Source organism: Brassica napus, chromosome C1 (genome assembly GCF_020379485.1).
Source record: "Brassica napus cultivar Da-Ae chromosome C1, Da-Ae, whole genome shotgun sequence".
NCBI lineage: Eukaryota > Viridiplantae > Streptophyta > Magnoliopsida > Brassicales > Brassicaceae > Brassica > Brassica napus.
The window spans coordinates 10,056,710-10,080,267 of NC_063444.1; the positions used below are offsets into that span (position 1 = coordinate 10,056,710).

The 23,558-nt window shown below is 34.3% G+C and overlaps 4 protein-coding genes across 4 annotated transcripts; 3 read left to right on the forward strand and 1 right to left on the reverse strand.

The window, feature by feature from the left end:
* Positions 1-317: 317 nt before the first annotated feature.
* LOC106363831 (protein pxr1-like) lies at positions 318-1,089 on the reverse strand. The gene is made up of 2 exons (XM_013803510.2): positions 692-1,089; positions 318-624 (listed from the first exon to the last, which is right to left on the reverse strand). Exons 1-2 carry the CDS (start codon positions 1,087-1,089, stop codon positions 318-320), a joined length of 705 nt encoding a protein of 234 aa, XP_013658964.1.
* Positions 1,090-11,170: 10,081 nt separating this feature from the next.
* On the forward strand, positions 11,171-12,229 carry LOC125579784. The gene is made up of 2 exons (XM_048743631.1): positions 11,171-11,870; positions 11,925-12,229. Exons 1-2 carry the CDS (start codon positions 11,171-11,173, stop codon positions 12,227-12,229), a joined length of 1,005 nt encoding a protein of 334 aa, XP_048599588.1.
* Positions 12,230-15,619: 3,390 nt separating this feature from the next.
* On the forward strand, positions 15,620-16,754 carry BNAC01G13350D. Its single transcript, XM_013876413.3, has one exon. The coding sequence runs from the start codon at positions 15,926-15,928 to the stop codon at positions 16,445-16,447; it is 522 nt and encodes a 173-aa protein (XP_013731867.1). The 5' UTR covers positions 15,620-15,925; the 3' UTR covers positions 16,448-16,754.
* Positions 16,707-19,281, forward strand: LOC106435514 (calcium-dependent protein kinase 15). Its single transcript, XM_013876412.3, has 8 exons — positions 16,707-17,537; positions 17,741-17,884; positions 17,977-18,129; positions 18,209-18,321; positions 18,402-18,569; positions 18,673-18,800; positions 18,876-18,975; positions 19,052-19,281. Exons 1-8 carry the CDS (start codon positions 16,724-16,726, stop codon positions 19,148-19,150), a joined length of 1,719 nt encoding a protein of 572 aa, XP_013731866.1. The 5' UTR covers positions 16,707-16,723; the 3' UTR covers positions 19,151-19,281.
* The last annotated feature ends 4,277 nt before the right edge of the window (positions 19,282-23,558 follow it).

The window sequence follows — 23,558 nt, forward strand, 5'->3', positions numbered from 1 at the left end:
TTGAATAATACATACATAACATAAACATTTTAGGCCTTTGTTTTAAGCTTCTTCTTTGGCACTTCTAGCTCATCAGTCTTTCCCTAAGTGAAAAGAGACTGCACCCACCGTGATGGTTCACCTTTTCTTTTCTCCGGCAGCGGCGTACATGGCTTCAATGTAACAACAGTCTTCTTCGGCCTGCCTCTCTTCTTAGGTGCACCATCAACTTTCTTTTTCTCAGCTTTAGTTTTCTTTTTTGCAGGTGTGGCTGCTTCCTTGGTCGGACTTTCCTCCTCACTGCCATTGTAAACAACCATGTACCAGCTTTGCTTTTCTTATTCAGTGTATATCACATGCGTGGCTTCTTCCTCGGTGGTTTTTTCCACCTCTTCCACTGTTTTTTCAGGTTCTTCTACCAATTTCTCAACATTTTCTTGTGTCTTTTCTACTTCTTCCTCAGCGAAACTCTCCACAGATTTCTCATCACTTTCCTCTTCCTCAATTTGCCTCCACAATTTTTCAGCTTGTACTACACATCTCTCCTTCAACCTTGCGAGTTCCTCTTCCTCACTGGGTCTCGCAAACTGAAAAAATTTCTCTGGTGGTGTATGGACTAGTTTCCCTGCGGCTACTGCCTTAGTCCTACCACGTGGTTCTTTCTCGGCTTCTTTCTCACTATCTTGGACCTCTTTCTCTTGCTCTTCCTCACCTCTTTCTCACCATCTTCACGCGGCTGCTGCTTCTCTTGGACCTCTTTCCCTTGCTCTTCCTCAGCTTCTTACTCAGCCTTTTGCTCTTCCTCAGCCTCTTGTTCAGTCTCTTGCTCAGCCTTTTATCTGTCGTGTTCTCTTCATTTTCTTCCTCACCAGTGTCTCTATCTTTTCCTTTAGCTCTATCATAATTTTCCTCAGCAACCGTTTTATCCAACCCTTCAGGTCTACCACAATCCATATTATCCCACTGTCCAAAATCCATATATTCACCATAATTGTTCTCCTCAGCCTCATTTCCTTTTCTCTCAATAGAAGTTAACCTATCTTCTATTTTCTTAGCCCTGCTTCTCAACAGTCGCTGATTCCTTTCAAGTTTACTCATCCTCCAGTCCATAACTTCCAACTTTGGCTCCACCGATGACAAAACACCAGAAAATCCTTTATCCATAAACGCCAAAATCCTCTCCTTCTACAAACGTCACCTTTTCTTTGTCTTTCTCCTTTGTAAACACTCGTGCACCAGTATCTTGCTCATAAAGTTCTTTCCACCAAATTTTCTTCTCCTTCACAACTAACCAGTGGTTCCATGTATCACTTGCGCTACCCTCAGGATAACACTCTGGCTCCTCATCAATGATGCAAGCCAACAAAGTTTCCTCACCCAGAGTTGGAACCAACACTCTGTTAATAACCTGAAAAAAAATAACAATCAGTAAGATCAGTTTATATTCTTCTAGTTTCTACTAAAAAGTATATATACATATACCTTTGTTTTTCCAAGAGCAGCATATATATCTTCTAAAGGATAACCCTTCATGCTACTCTTGGTAAACCGGCTCTTGCACATCCTAGGACAATCTTCACAGGGGCTGTCTGCAGAGAGTCTAAATCTTTTTTTCTAGCTTAGAAATACACTCAAAAGCCAAAACCTACCCAAATATTGTCACAGTATCAGATCTCCGGTTATAAAACAACTAATATTTTACTAAATTGTATGCTTTACCTGTAATGGAATTACAAATCCAGGAAAGCCGCATGCCGGGTGCACTTCACCCTTCAAAAGCTCCATCATATGCTTGATGTTATTTATTGCATCCTCAAATGTTAGACGATCCCAAAGAAATGTTTTGCAAGCTTCCAAATCTTCCACAATCCTTAAGATGAACGGGTCTACTGGTCCGGTATCCTTTGCCTGTCCTCTGATAACCCGACCAAGAAAGAACAAAACAGCCATCTTCAATCTATCATTACACGCCGTCTTCATAGACAACAACTTATGCTCCACATCTGTTATGGTGATCTTCTTTAGTCCACCAAAGTAACAATCCACAAACTTTGTACCCCCGAGCTTCAAATACTTCCTCGGATACTCATGGCAGTCTAAGCCAGAGATGAGGGCATGCTCCCTCATAGAATAGCGGATGGGCACACCATTCACGGCAAACCATGCAACATCTTCTTCTTCTTCAGTACGAATGGTGCGCATCAATAACATCCACATTGCTTGGAGCTTCAAGTATTTTTCAGAAGGCATGTGGAAGAAATAAAGAAACTGAGGATGGCTTGTGAACCATTTAACCTCCTCCTTAAGCTTCTTAATCACGTCAACTGTGTCCTTCACAGAGCACGTGGTTTGAATCTTGCAAGTCTTCGTAAACTCCGTGCTCTTGAAATAAAATTCAAGGGGCTGCGGTGGTTGCCTTGCATGCAACCATAATATATATGTATTAGACATTCATTACTACTAAAACTATTATACTTTCTCAGTAACAATGATTAATATAAATGCAAAAAATTACCTTAGATGATACAGCAGACATGTCTTCACTTTCAAAATCAAGTGAGAGCGAAACTGCAGTCTTTTCTCTCACTTGAGTACTCTCTTCATGGACTACATCTTCTCCAACCGGCTCATTCCCATCTGAGACCGCCTTTCTAGCTCTAGTTCTAGTGGAGACTCCACCGGATATACTAGATCGATTATTTCTTTTCCGGCCCTTTATTTCCTGTACAAAATGTTAATCAAAACAACTCAATTACTTTATATGCAATAGCAACATCAGTAAAACTTAACCATGATTTTTACTTCTCCTTTTCTAGTAAAACCAAAAGAATATATATTATACCTCAGAGGGTTCACACAGATCAGGAGAGAGATCATCACTATTGTTCCCGTCGGATTGCTCTTCCACATGCTCTTCTACAACAGGAGCAACGTTTTCTCGGGCACTTGTGGAGTTCCCACTTTTCTTCTGAGTCGGTTTTTTTCTTCCATGCTTGCCTGCCATTATCTCCTTCATCTGAACATCCAAAAATAACACAAACAACACACATTCATGCACAATCCAGAATAATTACTTTATGTAATCTCAAAACCATTCATTCACTCAAATTAATCTCCAATTTCCCCCAATTTTTATCTGACATAAATATCAAACAAAGCGAAATCAAGGTTAAGAAATTACTTACAAAGATGAAGAATGTCGATTCGAGAGTCTTGATTAAAACAGAGGAAAAAGAAGAAAGGAGAAGAAACAATGAGTCTCGATTTAAGGTTTTTGTTGGAGAGAAGACAAAAGTCTCTTTGTCGTCGGCTTTGGGAATCAAAAGGAGAGAGGGGAGAGCACGAGAGAAAGGGAGAGACGAGAGAGGAAACTGAAACGCATCGTTTAAGTTTATAAACTGGGTTATACCTGTATGTGTTTGGGTGGGTCGGGTTTGGGTGGTTGGATTACGTAATTATCTGATTTAGTTAGGGTTATAGATGTATTTAACACGTTTTCGTATTAAAAAAAAAAATAGAAAACAAATTATATTTTATTGATAGGAGAAGTTAGAATTTTTCAAAGGTCATAGGGGCGTCTGAGAATAAACTCCAATTCGTATGGGTTGATGTAAGTGACTTTTACATATTTATATTTTTTTTGTCAATTTTAAAAATATCTTTAAAATGTTGATGTGTGCTGTTAAATATGTTTCAGGGATCCAAAATAATCAACGAGTTTTCAAACACCGAAGTGAACAAGTGGTATGAATATAACAGTATTCATACGAGAGAAGAAAATTATTTAAATGTCCTTTCTGATCAAGAGAAATTCAAGTTATTAGAATGGATGAAAAACAACAAATTACAGCATGAACCAGAAAATGCTATCGATTCAGGGTGCTATTGTTACATTTTTACTATGGTGATGTTATTTTTATTTAATCATAAAGTTAATTAGTAACTTATCAAAGATCTTATTTTAAAAAAAAATAAAAATTATAAATATAATTACTAATATGGTTTTAAAAATACACATATCAATTATGTTAAATAATAAAAAATTGACAATAATTTATTTTTCTATAGCATTATTTTATTTTTATATTATTAAAATAAATGATAATAAAACCATACAAATATAAAGCATTATTTAATAAATATTTATATTAAAAACAATACCTTAATGTTATTTAAGTTTAATTATGTATCATATTTTAGCTTATCCCCTATATATTAAAAGAGAACATTACAACCTTTGAACCATGACACGTGTCATCATGAGAATCAATTTCAAAATCTTTAGGAAAATAAGTTGGTCCATCTAAACATATAATATGTTTTTTATTAAACTAATCATATAATTAATTATTAATATAAAATATTCTTTATTATTTTCCTAAATAGAACAAACAGAGTTACCTAATCTGGTCAAAATATATATGATAATTAATGATTTCAAATAATAAAAATTTGATAAAACTTTATACATCCTCTATCATTTTTCTTTTATATTAATATTATTAAAATAAATTAGACAATAAAATTAACCAATTAATAAAAAAAAAAATTTCTATATACGTTATATTTTGAATTTTTTAAAACGAATATAAATTAATAAACTTTTAAAAAATCTTACTTTGAAAATTTGTGATCTTTAATTTAATTTTAATATATAAAAAAATACAAACGTTCATAAAATTATATGAGTAAGATGTCTTATTTAATAAATATTAGATTAAATATATATATATATATATATCTCCTATATATTAAAAGAGAAGCATTACAATATTTGAACCATGACACACGTCATCACGAGAATCAGTTTCAAAATCCTTAGAAAAATAAGCTGGTCTATCTAAACATATAATATACTTTACATTAACCTAAACATATAATTAATTATTAATATAAAAATATTCTTCATTATTTCCTTAAATCGAACATACGGAATTACCTAATCTAATCAAAATATATATAATAATTAATGATTTTAAATAATGAAGATTTTATAATAATTTATACATCCTCTATGATTTTGTTATATTATTATTATTTAATTAAATTAGACAATAAATTAACCAAATAATAAAAAACCGATTTTTCTATATATGTTATATTTTGAATTTTTTAAAACGAATATAAATTAATCATAAAATATTCATAAAATTATAACAAGATATATATATATATATATGTTTATTTATATTAATATCGTTTAAATTAAATTATATATTATATAAAATGTATAAATATTTAAATTTCAAAAATTTTATTGAAAAAGTACTAAGAATTTAATATTTTAGTTTCAAAATTTTCATTGAATTTGTAAAAATGATTACAAATTAGTAAAAAAATATTAAAAGTTTCATATTAAAAATTTTGTTATAAAGTTTCGATTTTTTTATAAATACAAATGATCATAAAACCATGTGAATAGAAATATTTTATTTAATAAATAGTCATATTAATAAAATATACTATACATCAATGTTGATATCAATTTAAATTTAATTATAAATAATATAAAAGATAAAAATTATTATTTTGATTTATTTACCATAAACTAATTTTAAACAACAATTATTATTTTGATTTATATGTCTGCACCAACTTAGTTTTATATATAATAATCACTGGCCTCTCACTAATTTAATATAAGTATAAAAACATAAATAAATAATAATACATAAAATAGTATCTATATACAATATTCATTCTTCGCAAGACGCGGATCTTAATCTAGTATACTTAGTATTTCAATATACCTTATAAATATTTTGTAGTTTAAAATTTGTGTTCTATATTTTTAATCATCTCATGATACCGACATGAGATCATGTCATGTAGATTTTTAAGGCCTTATAAAAAAAAGGTGTTTATTTCGGATCTTCTATTATGCAAACAAATCTTATTTTGAGACAAATTAATAACCCAGAGGTCAAGATTGAGTTAAGAAGGTTTGGTATTGAAAAATCTGTTAGAGGGTGTTCTGATAATCGATCGATTTGAGAAAGAAAACCTAATCCCCTTTTCTTTCTTTCAAGGATCGAGTGAGTAAAAATGACTAATGATGGAACGACATCGTCCCCACTCGGACAGTTTGCCAGTAACTAAAAGTCTGATCCAACACTATATTTATTTTTGTTTGGTCCACCCATCAATATGCAAATTCATGTTCTAATTATCAAATATATTTATTTTGAAAAAGTCTAATTATCAAATATTGCATTTCTCAATGTTATATACATGATAACGCGTATGTATATATACATGAGAACGCGTATGTATATACGTAAATCGAACAGTTCAATTAGATTATTATTTCATATTGGTTGTTTTCTTTTCTTATCCATATAGAGATCATTGTAAGCATGGTTATACGAGTTTTGTAACACAAAAGTTTAAGGTGTGGCAAACTAAATTATTGCTCTTCTTATTATATCCAATCAATCATATACTAATACCACATCAGTGAGGCAGATGGAGGATGATCATACATATTTCGTTGGATTCATGGCTAAAACGAAGAAGAAAACTTCATTAGAGCGATAGAATTTGATTAATAAAATTAATTTTAATAAGAACGCAAATAATTGAGGCAAAATAAAAAGGAAAGAAAAGACAAAACAATGAGGCACCACATGCAGACTATTTGAAACCATTAAGAAACATGAGAGGATAGAGAGAGAGAAAAGGACGATTCGAAAGGGACTAGGGTTTTCAAAAAAAATCAGATTTCTTATTCTCAGATCTGAAAAGCTGAGTCCTCGCCCTCATTCAACTACAAGAAAGCTCGGACCTGTGGTTGTATATGGAGGTTTCTGGAGATCTGAGGTGAAATCAAACTCGGGAAGACAACGCCTAGGTAGAGATTTCTCCAAAACCTGATTTGTCTAATCTTGCGATTTAGAGATTAGGAGGATCTCATTGAGCCTGCGTGGCTTCGGTTACGATTGCTGTTGGAAACGACGAGTGATAGGGAGATAATCCAAGGATGAATCGACCCAGAAATAAGAAGGAAGGGTCGCTCATGGAGGAATTCAAAGAGATCGAGTTACTTGAGGAAGGAGAGTTGGTAGACATCCCAGACTTGGAGAACAATTACCTCATTGAGGAGAACACCATGAGTGTGATTGTACGATGTCTAAATCCGGTGGTCCATAAAGTATATGGCTTGGTTAAAGCTCTTCCTCCTATTTGGAGACTGGAAGACAGTGTTCGAGGTAGAGGAGTTGGAGAAGACAGAGTCTAGTTCTTCTTCCAAAACGAAAGAGATCTCCATCATGTACTGACTAGAGGGCCATGGTTTGTAAACGGGTGGATTGTTTCTCTCGACCAGTGGTCTCCAACTCCAGGGCCTGACTTCCTATGTAAAATCCCATTTTTGATCATAATCAGGGGGATTCCAGTGCACCTACTCAAGAAGCAGGCGATTGAGTTTCTGTTGGGTCCCTTGGGGAAAGTGGAGAAGGTAGAGCTTCACGCTAAAAACTCCTCATCTGTGGAATATGTTAGAGCTCAGGTGTGGATAAACACGAAGGAACCTCTACAGTTCAGAAGAATTGCTCGATTCAAATCAGGAGAGGTGGTTCCTACGGAGTTGGAGTATGAAAAACTGATAAAGGTGTGCTTTATGTGCAAAAGACTAACACACGATCGACTATACTGTCCACTACAAGAGGGGCTAGCTGCAGAACCCCCAACATCAAGAAGAAGGGATGGAGGAGGCAGTTTTGAGAGTGGAAGAGGAAAACAAAATGTACCCCCTACAGGTACACACCAAAGATGCGTAGTTATAGCCAGAAGCTCGAGTACTGCAGCAGGGTCTGGCAGAGGCAACATAACCAGTTCAGAACAGACCCCAAGAAGCTCGGGTTCCCAGGAGCTCAGAGTTATCACTGGCAGGAAAGGCAAAGGCATTAGGGGAGGTAATTCTTAAAAGTGGATCCCCAAAGAAGTCCAAACCTTTGAGCAGAGAGGAGCTGGAAGTTCCAAAAGCAGAGGGGAAACCTCCGGTCCAAGAAGCAGAAGAAGCCCGTTCATAGGAAGGGGCAACACAGGCGGATCCTCTGGAGCTAGTCAGACTGCTCCATCTGTTTTCTGCAGGCTGGGAGAGAAAGAAAGCACTGAAGCAATAGGCGGTGAGATAGTAGAAGGAGCTCATATTGATGAAGTGGAAACCCCTTCAGTGTTTGAAAGATTGGGTAGAAAAGAGCCTTCATCCTCCTCTGGTAAAAAAGGAGAGTGGTTGGACCTAGTGGGCAGAAGAGAAGAAGACTCAGTTGGAGTGATGAGAGACTTCCTAAAACGGCTAAAGTCAGTGCGGAAGTTGAAGATACGAACCCATATATCTTTGAGAGGCTAGGTTCGCATAAGAAAAGTTCTGGTGATAGGAGGACAAGTATTTTAAATCATTCTGCTCTTATGGCAGCAAGCACTCCCAACTGTTCTGCGCAGCGGATAGTGTTGGGTAGTGGAAAAAATTTGGAAGAAGGGTTGATGATTAATTCCAACCCTTCAAAATCAATATGAGGATAATGAGTTGGAACTGTCAGGGGTTGGAGAATACCCCTACAGTTCGACATCTACAAGAACTACATCGGGTGTATGTTCCTGAGATCTTATTCCTCAGTGAAAGAAAAAATAGAAGAGGTTACTTAGAAGGAGTGGTGAAAAAGTTAGGATATACCGGTCTTCGTACGGTGGAACCAGTAGGTCGAAGTGGAGGTTTGGCAGTTATGTGGAAGGATTCTTGCAAAATTGAGCTAATCCAAGCGAGCAACAGGCTTATGGACCTAAAGGTGAAATGGCAAGATAAATAGTTTGAGCCCTGGTTTGTTACAGGAGATTTTAACGAGATTCTCGACCAGTCTGAGAAAGTAGGAGGAGTAGAAAAAACAGAAGAAGAGGGATCTAAATTCAGACAGATGCTAAAAAATTGTGGTTTGTGGGAGATTCAACACAAAGGCTACAAATTATCTTGGTCTGGTATCAGAAATAATGATGTTGTTCAATGCCGATTGGATCGATCAGTGGCTAACCAAGCCTTCACGAGTATGTTCCCGAGCGCCTCAGCAAAGTACTTACAAAAGTTCTGCTCAGATCATAACCCAATCATCAATCTGATGGATGGTGTTGAATGGAGGAGGAAAGAAAGCATTAAGAATGATCAGAGATGAATCAGGAGAGAGGGATTCATAGAAACAGTAAAGGAGAGCTGGGGTAACCATGGAGGAGGACAGATAGGGCTGATGAATCGTATTGTTGGATGCAGGAAATCAATATCTTTCTAGAAAAGGACTGCAAAACCAAACTCAGCCCATAGAATAATGGATCTTCATCATAGAATTGATCTGCAGACGCAACAAACAACATATGTTCCTGGGGTACTAAGCCAACTCAGAAAAGAGCTGAACGAGGAATACCACAATGAAGAAATCTTCTGGAGACAGAAGAGCAGATTGGACTGGCTTAAGGCAGGGGATATAAACTCGAGGTTCTTTCATGCGGTAACAAAAAAACAGGAGAGCGCATAACAGAATCCACAGTCTGATTGATGAAGATGGCACTGAGTGGTACGATGAGGAAGACCTTAGGCGAGTGGCAGAAAAGTATTTTAAAAACATGTTTGCTTCAGAAGATGTGGGTCTGAGGCTGGAAGGAGTAACTGAAGTGCAGGGGAAGATTACCTCAGATCAAAATGACGAGCTGTTGAAAGAGGTCTCAGTGGAGGAGGTGCGGAGAGCAGTGTTTGAAATGAACCCTCATAAGTGTCCAGGCCCGTATGGTATGAGTGGTTTTTTCTTTCAGCACTTCTGGGAGACGGCAGGAGATGATATAACTAAGATGGTCCAGGAGTTCTTCCGATCGGGACAGCTAGAGGAAGGAATAAACAAGACGAACATATGTCTTGTACCAAAGAAGCTGAACGCTAATAGACTCACAGACTTCAGACCGATAAGCTTTTGTAATGTAGCCTTCAAGATCATCTCCAAACTCCTCTCCACACGCCTAAAGAAAATCCTACCTCAGGTAGTGTCGGAAACACAAGCAGCTTTTGTTCAAGGTAGAATAATCTCCGACAATATCCTCGTGGCACATGAGTTATTACACGCTCTGAACTCGAATAACAAGTGCTCCGAAGAATTTATTGCTGTGAAGACGGACATCTCAAAGGCATACGACCGAGTGGAGTGGCCATTTCTAAAAGATGCAATGCGAACTCTTGGCTTCTCGGAGGACTGGTGCAAGCTTATAATGGCATGTGTTACTTTAGCACAGTACCATGTTCTTATTAATGGCACTTCATACGGTGATATACGGCCTACAAGAGGCTTAAGACAGGGAGATCCCCTGCCCCATATCTCTTTGTAATATGTACAGAGATGTTGGTACAAAAGTTGTGTAACGCAGAGAAGCAAGGACAAATCACAGGGCACAAAGTGGCAAGAACGGCTCCAACAATCTCGCACCTGCTATATGCGGATGATAGTATGTTATACTGCAAATGTAATGAAGAAGAGTTGAATAATTTGTCTCAGATCCTGAAGGAGTATAGTGTAGCATCTGGACAGCGAATAAATTACCAGAAGTCGAGCATCTACTTTAGGAAGAATTTCCCGACAGAAAGGAAAGAAGATATCAAAAGAAAGTTGGGAATCGAACAAGAAGGTGGTGAAGGAATCTACCTAGGGTTACCCGAATCCTTTGGAGGCTCTAAGGTATCGATTCTGAACTATCTTAAGGAGAGATTGAGTGAAAGGGTGCAAGGTTGGCAGACCCGGTTCCTTTCCTCAGCAGGCAAAGAAGTTGTGTTAAAGGCAGTTGCGCTTGCTCTTCCTACCTATACCATGTCCTGCTTCCTTCTCCCCAAAACAGTATGCAGAAAGATCCTCTCAATTATGTCTCACTTTTGGTGGAGAAACAATAAGGATTCAAAGGGCATTCACTGGAGAAGTTGGGACAAGCTCAGCAAACCAAAGTATGAAGGTGGTCTAGGTTTCAGAGATCTGAAGCTTTCAACATAGCCTTATTGGGGAAGCAACTCTGGAGGATGTTGAGGTTAAAAGACTCCCTACTGGCTAGAGTGTTTAAAGGCCGATATTTTACGAAATCAAACCCTTTGAATGCAAGTCTGGGATCAAAACCGTCATATGCTTGGCGAAACATACACGCATCACAACCTTTTATCTGTCAGGGAGCAAAAATGCTGATTGGAAATGGGGAAACAGCTAAGATATGGCAGGATCATTGGGTACAACAAAACCCAGCAAGAGAGGCTAGAGTAATGCGTTGCGACATAGCAGATAGTAGGAGAGGAGTTCATAAAGACATGAGAGTTTGTGAGCTTCTTCAGAACCAAGGACGTGAGTGGAATAGAGAAAAAGTGGAGAGAATCGTCCCACCACAGGAAAGACACCTCATCGAGAGGGTACAGATTGGTGGACCAAAGAGTAAAGATGTATATGTTTGGAACTACACCAAGACATGCCACTACTCGGTGAAATCAAAGTATTGGGTTCAGTGCAATGAGGTGGGGAAGCGCCGTGAGCCAACGATGATGAATCAACCTAGCTTTGACTTTCTTTATCAGTTGGCGTGGAAATCCAAAGCAAGCCCGAAGGTACATCATTTTCTGTGGAAGTGTATCTCAAACTCACTACATGTTGCGGAGAACATGAAAAAAAAACACATGGCTAGAGATGGGCAGTGCCTAAGATGTGCTCACGGGACAGAAAAAATAAACCACGTTCTATTCCAATGTCCGTTGGCGAGACTGGTCTGGGCCCTATCCTCAATTCCCACGCCTCCAGGAGGTATCTTAGATAACTCACTCTACTCTAATTTGTTTCATGTTCTGAATCTGGAGAAAGAGTATCCTAAAGAGGATGTTCAAGCCGACACAGGCCCTTGGATTTTGTGGAGATTATGGAAGAATAGAAATGATTTTATATTCTAAGGGAAAGAGTATGAGGCGATGAGCATTCTCCAAAAGCAAGAGAGGACGCAGAGGGATGGAGAGAAAGGGAGAGGGGTGAAAAATGTAAGGTTGAAAAGAAGACTGCAAGTAGGACCCAAAAGTGTGAATCCGATTCAGAAATGGAAGCCACCTCCGATAAATTGGCTCAAGTGTAACACTGATGGTGCGTGGCACAAGGACAGAGAGAACTGTGGACTTGGTTGGATCTGTCGAGGCAACAATGGGAAGCTAATTTGGGTGGGAGCAAGAGCGATTCAAAGGTTAGGGTCGAGTATTGTGACATAAGTGGAGGCTTTGAAATGGGCAGCTGAGACTTTGGTGAGGTTTGGGTACAAGAGAGTGATCTTTGAAACTGACTCTTCGACTATTGCAAAGATGCTAAATGAAGAGGAGACAGTCTGGCCCATTCTTTAGCCAACGATGCAGGTTATATCTCATCTTCTGTCTCAAATACCTGAAGTTGCAGTGCAGTTTAGTCCAAGAGGAGGTAATAAAGCTGCTGACAGGATAGCGAAGGAGACTTTTAGTTACATGTCTAATGTTCCTAAGTTATATTCTGTAGAGCCAAGTTGGTTAAAATTTAAAGATAGGAATGACATAGAAAGAAGGTTAAATGAAAGTTGAAAGTTGAGTTACAAAAAAAAAATGAGGCACCACATGCAGATTTTGGTACTTAAGTTCGTCGGTCTCCATCGTCACGCTTCAGCCATTCACTCTCTAATCCAGCAACAAACTCGTCGAGTTCGGTCTTAATCTGACAAGTATTGTTGGTTTCAGATTAGGTCACGTGTCGGTTTTAGTAGACAAGATAGTTGGACCGCTTGCAATGAGTGCAAACGTGTCGCACAAATGAATTGCGACATGTCTTATGTGCTTACCCATACGGAGATGTTGATGTAGCCCCCACTACAGTTATATACACTGAAATAAAATAAGCCAAATATACATTGTTTTTTTTTTTTTTGCAACTATAATATACATTGTTTTATTAACTGGACATATAGTCTATTCTATTGTGTGAATTGTCCTTATATTAGAGAATACATCGGATCAACAGAGGAGCTACCTACATTTATTTACCTCTCATTTTTTATATAAAGTTTAGAACGCACGAAAAACGTCGGCACCTAAAACTATAGTTATGATTGAAATCTTTCGGATGGATAGTTGATAGTACGAGAGCATGTTTATCTGGGGTTTTTAGTGAAGTTCTTAATGCGTGAATTCCCACAAAATTTTTAACGATCGATTATAAAAACTATTAATTAAAAACCGATTTTAGTGAATTTTTCATACTGTTCACGGACCCTACTGATTCGTGACAGTCTGCAATTAGTTTGCTTTTAATTTTTTTTTTTTTAGACAAAAAAAATATTTAAGAAACCCATTAGTTTTCTTAGAGATAAACATGGTCTAAAGTTATGAACTTTGAAGGCATTCTCTAGCTGGACGTAGCTGTCAGCAATGCTGTTTTTTTTTTCTTGGATAAAGAGAAAAATAAAATAATAAACAAAACAAAATATTACTTTACAGTCTTGTTAAAGTAGGTCAATATGTTTGTATAAGAGCATCCTAAGAGACATTTAGGGATTTTTAAGCTTTTTTAATAATTTTTAGTAGGAAAAGTGAGTTTAAGAGACTTTATTAATAGATGGATATATTAGTGTGGTCCATTGCAAGTCTCTTATTTAAAAACTAATTTAGTAAAATGCTTTTTTTACTAAAATATATATTTTTAAAAACTAATTTAGTATCATTAATTTTTAGTTTGTAAAATATAAATATATTATATGTATCCCATATTTAAACTATTCATCATAGACTAGGTGTTTTGTCCGCATATGCAGAGATAATTTTTTTATGAAAACTTATTAGTTTATGATTTATTAATTCAAAAACCAGTATGATAATATATGAAATTTCATCAATATATATATTATTGTATTAAATTTTTAAACCACTCACATATTAAAAATATTTTTAAAATATCCTTATTCAAATGTTTTTTTCTCAATTAATTTTAATTATACTTTTTTACATCATAATTTTAAAAATATTATTTCTAGATAATAATACAATATATAATAATTAACTTATTTTTAAAAATATATTTTATTTTGAAAAATTTATTATATAATTTATAATAAATTACCTAATATAACTTATAAATTTAATATTATTTATATAAAATTCGTTTTAATTAATTATGTAATGAATTATTTACAAAATTTTATTTTTCATTAATATATAACTACACATCTTTGTTTTTTAAACTTAACAACAGAAGGAATAAAAAATGATGTTTGTAAGAACATATTGAAAATAAAAGCTGTAACAACATGTTTATCTTGATAATATAAGTTCATAAAATAAACCATTAAAATATGTATAACACTATTGCATCAACGGGAACATTGGAATATACACTAATTTTTTTTTTTTTATAATATGTTTCTTTTTTTGGTTAATTTTTATTTTTATTGTAAATATTTTATGATTAACTAATGTCTAAGATAATTATTCATTAAGGGTACAATGATTTAACCGTTCTAATTTTTAACGTGAGAGCTCGAATGCGAAAAATCACTTTGCAAATAATAATGTAGATAAAATAGATTACAACAAATATTAATCATATATAATATTAGTTAACTATATCTTTTATGTATTAGCATTCGCATATTGTTATAATATAAGATAGATTACGATAAATATCACTTACATATTCTATTTATACTATTATTTAACTGTAATATAAAAAATTACTCAAAAATATAGATAATCTTGATCTATATTATAGATTATATCCTAACACTTACTGATACTTAATTTAAAATAATAATATTATCCAAATTAATGAACTACTGATTCAGCTAAAAATTACTAAAACATGATAAATAATCAAAATTACTTAAAATCATGGAGAAGATGACTGAGCAAATTCACTTCTCAAATAAACATTACTAAAACATAATAAATAATCAAAATTCTTTAAAATCATGGAGAAGATGATAACTAAGCAAATTCACTTCTCAAATAATATTATAGATGTTACTGGGGCAATTCTCCTAAATAGACCATTTTCAAGTTTTGGTCACAAAAATAGACCACAATGAGAAAAATGACCAAAATATTTTATTTAATAGGTAAAATGACACCAATACCCTAGATATAAAAAAATAAAATAATTAAAAAAGTTAAAAAAATTAAAAAAAGAATTTTTTTTAATTGTTTTAGATTATATGTTTTCAAATTAGAACTTTTTTATAATTTTTTTTTTTGAACTTTTTTTTCGATTTTTTTACTTTAAATTTTCTTTTTGTAATTCGAAAATACTTTTTGAAACTATTTTTAAAATTTTTATTTTCAAATTTTTAATATTTATTTTTTTATTTTATAAAATTTTAAACCTCAATCTCAAATCCTCATCCTTAACTCTAAACCTTAAGGTTTAGATTAGTTAACTCTAAGGGTATAAATGTATATTATCTCTTTAATGAAACATTTTGTCATTTTCCTCTTTGTGGTCTATTTTTGTGACTAAAATCTTTTTTAGTGTTATCCTAGGGTATTTCTCATGTTATTATTCATAATTTGTTTTAAACCGTTTATTTTAGACCAATCGCAATTGTATTGCAATACGCGTTCTCTTATGTAAACTACAGTTCAATCGTACGATAGTATCCGATCCGTTTGTGTCTCACCGCTTAATCCATTCAAAGTCACAATATATTAGTTACTGTATTGGTGATTTGACGTGAACTAAATGCAAACAGTACTCTTCACATCTAATTTATATACTTACACATGCTCATCATCATTTTTCGATCTTTCAGTCATAACACAAAGCAAGAAGAGATCTTGAAACACATTGCAACTTTCGCAACATGTTTTAATTTTTGACTAGTAGTAGGTTCATAGAGATAACTTAGCACAAAAATAGAAGCGTCTATACATTTTCCTTTTAACATAAAGATAAATATGCGCAAAGGTCGCAGATTAACGATTAGCCGGAGCGAGCGGTTTCTATGGGATCATCATCAGTCCAGTGACCGTCACATGGATGGAGAAGCCTCCGTCGAGATGGAACTCATGGAAGAGGATGTCTGGTCGGTGATGGAGGCTCATGAACAACCAAACGCATGGACCATACGCTCCCCCAAAACGACCGGCGGTGAACGGAGACAGAACGGGGGCGGCATGGGTGGCCTGGCCGATAACAATGATGGACGGAGGAAGAAACACGTGGCGAGCTCTGCGCCGGTGAAAGTGCCTGACTGTAGCGAGATCTTAAAGGAAAAGGAGTCTATCGAGTCATTACATAACGACAATGCTGCTGAGGTGGGTCATGGTGAGATGGTGCCGCCTCATGAATACGTGGCGCGTAGCCGTAACGGTGACGGTAGCTCATCGATGTTTTTAGGCGTGGGGAGGACGTTAAAAGGAAGAGACATGAGACGCGTTAGAGACGCCGTGTGGAGCCAGACCGGGTTTGATGGTTAAGTTAGGTACTTAATTTAATTACTAATATATATAAATATATTTGTACATAGACTTGGAGTAATTAAGCACCATACAATAATGTCATCATCATGTTATGGATTATTTCCGTGGAAATATCAAAACCGTTAATGACGGCAGGAAAAAAAAAAACAAATATTTTTCTTACACAAACAAAACTTGTGAGATCGAGCAAACCACATTGTCCCCATCGTGCTTCTTCTTCCTCTAACCTAGAACACAAGAAATTCAGAAAAAAAAAAAAAAAAAACCCCTAATATGGGTTGCTTCAGCAGCAAACATCGAAGAACACAGAGTGACGTCGTCAATGGAAACGTACAGCGGTCAATTCCGACAAACCAATCACAAACTCATGTCCCTCGTGACGTCACCGCACATAGCTCAATTCCGACAAATCAATCGCAAACTCATGTCTCTCGTGACGCCACCGAGCCTCAAATCCCGACAACGACTCAGAATCATCATCATAATCCACAAGAACAACAAGAATCCAAACCCGTTAATCAGCCAATCGAAGAGTATCAGGTTTTCAAACCATTGAAACCCATCGCTCTCCTAGAAACAGAGACGATCCTAGGCAAACCCTTCGAACAGATCAAGAGACTCTACACGCTAGGTCACGAGCTAGGTCGAGGGCAGTTCGGTATAACCTACACTTGCAAGGAGAACTCAACGGGAAACACGTACGCGTGCAAGTCCATACTCAAACGAAAGCTAACGAGGAAGCAAGACAGAGACGACGTCAAGAAAGAGATTCAGATCATGCAGCATTTGTCTGGACAAAAGAACATCGTCGAGATCAGAGGCGCTTACGAGGATAGACAGTCGATACATCTTGTGATGGAGCTGTGTGGTGGGGGTGAGTTGTTCGATAGGATCATAGCTCAGGGTCATTACTCGGAGAGAGCAGCTGCTGGTGTTATTAGATCGGTGCTGAATGTTGTGCAGATTTGCCATTTCATGGGTGTGATGCATCGTGATCTCAAGCCTGAGAATTTCTTGCTCAGTAGTAAAGATGAGGATGCTATGCTTAAGGCTACTGACTTTGGATTGTCTGTGTTCATTGAAGAAGGTAAGATGTGTAACCAAATCCTCTTCTTATTTGCTTATTGTTTTAATTTTTTTAAGATTCTGATGAATGTTTGAGTTATGTTGTGGATATAGAATAGACTATAACTTAAATAATCTTATCTCATTTTGTTATAGTATATAGTGCTAAGCTTCAAGTTATGCCATTTCAGTTAGTTGATAATCTTGAATTCATTTAATCTACAGGGAAAGTGTACAGAGATATAGTAGGAAGTGCTTATTATGTTGCTCCTGAAGTATTAAGACGAAGTTACGGCAAAGAGATCGATATTTGGAGTGCAGGGATTATTCTTTACATTTTGCTTTGTGGTGTGCCTCCTTTTTGGGCAGGTAATATAAAAGCTGATAACCATTTTTATTTAATTTGGTTTATCCATTTAGTTATGTAATTGTTTATGTTGTTGTGATTGTTACGTTTGTAGAAACTGAGAAGGGGATATTTGAGGAGATAATAAAAGGAGAAATTGATTTTGAGAGCCAGCCATGGCCTTCTATATCTGAGAGTGCTAAAGACCTTGTGAGGAAGTTGCTCACTATGGACCCTAGGAAACGAATCTCTGCGGCACAAGCTCTTGGTAATAATGCCCACTTAACCTCTTCAAGATTAGTCTGCTAAACAAAATATTTAAGTGTGGTTGTGTAATGTTTTCATAGAGCATCCTTGGATCAGAGGCGGAGAAGCGCCGGATAATCCTATTGATAGTGCTGTGTTATCTCGGATGAAGCAGTTCCGAGCAATGAACAAGCTTAAGAAGCTAGCTCTAAAGGTTAAAGAAACTACAAACTTCTCTTATAGAAGTAATCCTTCTCTTCTGTTTTGCATGATCATTGGTTGTGTTTCTTGCAGGTTATTGCTGAAAGTCTATCAGAAGAAGAAATCAAAGGTCTTAAAACCATGTTTGCGAATATGGATACTGATCAAAGTGGCACTATCACTTACGAAGAACTCAAAACCGGGCTGGCTAGACTCGGTTCTAAACTCTCTGAAGCTGAAGTTAAACAACTCATGGAAGCTGTTAGTAATTTTCATTTCTTTCCCTGCTTCCATTCTTCTTCCATAGTCGTCATCAAAATGATAGAATCTGAGAAGAGAAACCATGTTATATATATGTTTTCAGGCTGATGTAGACGGTAATGGAACAATCGACTACATTGAGTTTATCTCAGCAACGATGCATAGATACAGATTGGACCGAGATGAGCACTTGTTCAAAGCTTTCCAGTACTTTGACAAAGACAACAGCGGGTAAGTTCGCGTAGAAAATATAAACTTAGAAGTTAAAACTATTCTAAGACACTAAGATGGTTTTGGATAACACAGGTTTATAACAATGGATGAGTTAAAGTCAGCAATGAAAGAGTATGGTATGGGAGATGAAACTAGCATCAAAGAAGTTATAGCAGAAGTAGATACAGATAATGTAAGTTCTGTTTCTCTCTACATAGCAACTAACAAAAGAAGTTATTAGCCAACATATAATGGGTCTCTTGGTGCAGGATGGAAGAATAAACTATGAAGAATTCTGCGCGATGATGAGAAGTGGTACCACACAGCCACAACAAGGGAAGACTTCTTCCATTCCATTGATTGATTAGTCGAAAAAGGAGGAATATAACATTAGTTTTGATTCCCAACATTTGTCTTAGATTCATGTGCGTAAAGTGTTCAAGTCCTAAACCGATGAAAAGTTTTAGAAAAAAGTAGTTTATGTTTTTCGAATATTCAATAATTTGACTCGAGATAAATTTCATACAAGTTGCAGAATAATCTGGCTTATTAAGAGGAGGAACAACTTTTTTATTCATGTGAATCATCGAGAAAAACGTAACAAACAATCTGCTTATCAAGTAGAGCAACACGTTGTTGTTTTTTTATTTGAAAGAATAAAAGGTTATTCAATCAAAGTGGTACATCAGGTGCATATATTCTAAAATCTGTGTATAGAATGAAACTAAGAAACCCATAATTGAATTCAGTATGATCTTCAGCTTGGATGGTTATTGTTGAATGTTGAGTTCTTGTCCCGAACCAAGTAACCAAACTTTCGTTGATATACTTGAACTGAAAGAAATCTGTTTTGTATCGTCTTATTCACAAATTTGACAAGACCAGTCGGATCTAGAGGATTCTCACCATCCCACCTGAATTTTTCTTCTCCATGTGATTGTTGCGTAGAATGTACATCAAAGAAGAAATGGTTTTGGAGCGGTAAGGTTTGTACTAGAAAGGATATGGATAGTATCACTTCATGTCGTATATATTACAGATTTTAAACTAAATTTACGATACAATGTATTTGAATATATATATATATATATGTGTATATATTGTTTTTTTAATCACCAAATCAATTAACTAAACCAATCACATTTGGCTGTATCAATACTATTAAAAGAGAAAAAATCCTAAAAAATCTACCTATGAAAGTTGTTTGGACCCTTTCATTTTTTAGTCCAACCTTTAATATAAAATCAAATATCATAACATGCATTTATTATAACAACAAATTAAAACTTATTACATTTTAATATATAACTCATGATTTCCAACAATTATTATAGCAATTGTTATCCTTTTACATTTTAGCAACCCACATTATTTCAATCACACGAATGTACAAGATATCTTGACTTTTAAAATATTTAATTTAAACTCTTAATTTTTAAAAATTTGATTTAAAATATATCAGATGTTTCATATGTTAGTTTAGTTATACCAACATCCTTTAATATTTCTACATTATATCAAAAGAGATAAAATGTTTCGAAACATAAGTTTATGTTTGGATTCGCGGGTCTGAGTTCTTCGGATCCTAAACGTTTGGCATAACTAAATATTTTAAAATCGATAGTTTAAGCTATGGTCGGTTCTTTTTGGTTACAGATTGGTTCGGACTCATAATTCAAATATCTGTAAAATAAATTTAATTTTTGACTACATAACATGTTCAGATTGGTTTGGGTATTATAATTAAAAAAATACGAAGTACCTAAAACACAAAAAAGACTTGAACCACAAAAATACCTGAAATCCAAACAAATACCAGAAAAATATTCATATACTCAAAAGATCCAAAATTTTACCCGTAAACCTAATCTGAAGAACCGAAAACACCAAAATTTTACCAACCCAAAATATATTTTTCTAAAATTGAAATTTTACCCATAACCCCAAACTATAACCGAAAACCCGAACCAGAAACTTAAAAATATTTGTAATGCCGAAAACATATATGAAATACCCAAACATACCTAATATACATAAATCATTCCAGGTAGTTTGGGTACCCGATCGAGTCTTGGATATGGCCCAAACTGGAACAGAGATTCGCGGTCCAAAAAGATATTGAATAGGTACTTTGCCCATGACTCATACCCCGAACTGCACCTGTATTTTCGAATTGGTTACAGATTTAGTTTTTCAGGTCCGACAAACTGTCGAATCGTATGAAAAAATTAGATAAAAATGTAGAGATAAAATCTGAAATAATAATGTATAACAATCTCAAAACATTAATACATATAAAACGTTTTTATAATCTAAAAAAACCTACGTTTTTAAGTGGATGTAAAAATCTAGTTTGCTTTAAAATTGCTAATATTGTCTCCATGTTCATTTGGTCTTTGTGCCAGGAGTACGTTGTGGCCGGATTCTTGTAAATATATCAGCGCCGAAATGTAATATTTATTATTCTAGATGATGAGTACATTTTTAAAAAAGATTTCCCGGCTCCCTTATCAAACATATGACATACATGAATTGAATCAACAATATCTAATTGTTTTCGTGTTTTCTTTTACCATGCCAGATACAATTATAACTATGTTATCTTTTGGAGGACACTTAGAACAATGTTGAAATCTGAGTGACCGAGTGAATTCATTTCAAATGAGAAAATACTCTACTGAAAAACCTTTCTCTTTCAAATATCATTCTTGTCAGAGTCCGAGTATACATGAGATTAACTTCTTGAAGAGCTTTGTTAATGTGGATGGTAAACACATCACATTTGTTTTAGGAAATTATAGTTGTGCTTTTCCCATTTGTTTTTATATTTTGCTTATTTTGTTACCTCTAAATTTTTAAATAAATTTTAAAACTCATAAAATTGTAGCATATATTAATTTATCATTAGATACCCACGAAACAAAGAATTGAAGACACTCTTGGAAATAATATAGTACAATTTATTGAAAAAATATACTATGAGCCTTGTACATTTAAGAAAATGCTCAAATATAGTACAATTTGTCTAGTATATGAATGTTGTATGATCAACAATATAATATAGTTTATCAAAAAGTATAGATTATAACATTAGCATTTGTATAGTCAGAATATCATATCAAAAAAAAGAGATGAAAGTGTAAATTTCCACATAATGAAAAAGAATTTTACAAGTGATGAATTAAGTTATATTTGGTTTGTCCATTATTTTAAAACAAAAGTCAACAAAGTTGTTGGCATGGATTATATCGTATATAGTGTAGATTTTATAGAAAAATAATAATTTATTTCTTTACATAATTTTTTGAAATGATAATATTAAAACTTAACATATTTTTATTGTAATTAAGATTTTAAATGTTAAAATCCTTTAATTAAGTTGGTGTGGATAAAACTCGATACCATAGATAAATCTAACAATAGTTTATTGTATCGATATCATAGATAGAAAGTTTAATTTCTTAAATAAAATTAGTTGAAAGTTTTTCGAGTTATAAATTTTTAGTTTGTTGGTTTTTTATACAAACCAATTAGAACATCATTAACCAAAGATGTTTGTAGGGTGTTTAAATTTTTTTAATTAAAAAAAAAAAAGAAGAAAAAAAGAAAGAGGAGTGCTTAATTAAGCATCACAAGCACTTGTTGCTTGCACTATTTGTGAGCTCTATTGACACGTAGCGACCTACGATTAGTTTGTTTTATTTTTTTTTTTTTTTTTTTTAATCAAAAAAAAAATCAAAAAAAAAAACATTAAAAGTGCTAGGATTAATGGTGTTCTTAGTTGGTATAACGTTAAAAGAGTGAAGAATCGACTAGAATGATTAATTACGGTGGGTCCAACCGAAGTCGTAGTCGACTGGAATCGTGCTGACCATTAAAATGGATTCGAATTGATAGGTAGAAAATAGATTTTGATACAGAAGCTAACAAGTAGTATGCCGCGTATCATTATTTATCTTAATTATGTAGGATCATAAGTTTCTTTATCTTAATTATGTAGGATCATAAGTTTCTTTAAACGTAGACCAAGTGTCTATGTCACTGTTTACGGTTTAGTAAATCGAGTTATTCGTTACTTCCGGCTTCACCAACCAATAGGATTGTGTTATTTCATATTAGATATCTTTTAAAAAGAAAACAAAATATTGTCAAGTTATATTATGTTTTTAAAAATAAAAACGTAAAAAATAAATAAATAAAAATAGTAGTAGTCACAGAATTTTTTTTTTAAAAAATTTATATTTTTAACATCGTTAGCAAAACACTAAACCCTAAATCCTGAACCCTAAACATTTGGATAAACTCTAAACCCTTGGATAAATCCTAAATTCTAAATCAAAAACACTAAACACTAAAACACTAAACCCTAAACCCTAAATCCTAAATCCTAAACCCTAAGTGTTTTAGTGTTTAGTGTTTACTGTTTTTATTTAGAATTTAGGATTTGGTGTTTTTCTGACGACTTTAAAAATATTTTTTTTTAAATATTTTTTGTATAACTACTACTATTTTAACTTATTATCCTTTTATTTTAAAAACATAATATAACTTGATAATATTTTATCTACTTTTTAAAAAAATATCGAATATTAAATAACATTCACCCAAGAATAAGTCCAGTAATTTTCATCTATTTAAAAGTGCTAATGTTTTTAATCTTTAACTACACACCACTGCCGATAACTTTTTGTCATTACGCGGTCAAAAGAAAAAAAAAAGAGAGAGAAAAGAGAGAAAACACGTGGGAGGAAAGCACCGACGTCCGGCGGCGCGTAT

What these genes read in the sequence shown, in the direction of transcription:
- LOC106363831 (XM_013803510.2), bottom strand. Translation starts at nt 1,089, where the DNA reads ATGGACTGGAGGATGAGTAAACTTGAAAGGAATCAGCGACTGTTGAGA. An exon ending in GTGAAGATGGTGAGAAAGAG is followed by an intron (nt 625 to 691) that starts GTGAGGAAGAGC and finishes ACCACGTGGTAG; the next exon opens with GACTAAGGCAGTAGCCGCAG.
- LOC125579784 (XM_048743631.1), top strand. Translation starts at nt 11,171, where the DNA reads ATGCTGATTGGAAATGGGGAAACAGCTAAGATATGGCAGGATCATTGG. An exon ending in GGATGTTCAAGCCGACACAG is followed by an intron (nt 11,871 to 11,924) that starts GCCCTTGGATTT and finishes TTATATTCTAAG; the next exon opens with GGAAAGAGTATGAGGCGATG.
- BNAC01G13350D (XM_013876413.3), top strand. Translation starts at nt 15,926, where the DNA reads ATGCGCAAAGGTCGCAGATTAACGATTAGCCGGAGCGAGCGGTTTCTA.
- LOC106435514 (XM_013876412.3), top strand. Translation starts at nt 16,724, where the DNA reads ATGGGTTGCTTCAGCAGCAAACATCGAAGAACACAGAGTGACGTCGTC. An exon ending in TGTGCCTCCTTTTTGGGCAG is followed by an intron (nt 17,885 to 17,976) that starts GTAATATAAAAG and finishes TTACGTTTGTAG; the next exon opens with AAACTGAGAAGGGGATATTT. An exon ending in TTTGACAAAGACAACAGCGG is followed by an intron (nt 18,801 to 18,875) that starts GTAAGTTCGCGT and finishes TGGATAACACAG; the next exon opens with GTTTATAACAATGGATGAGT.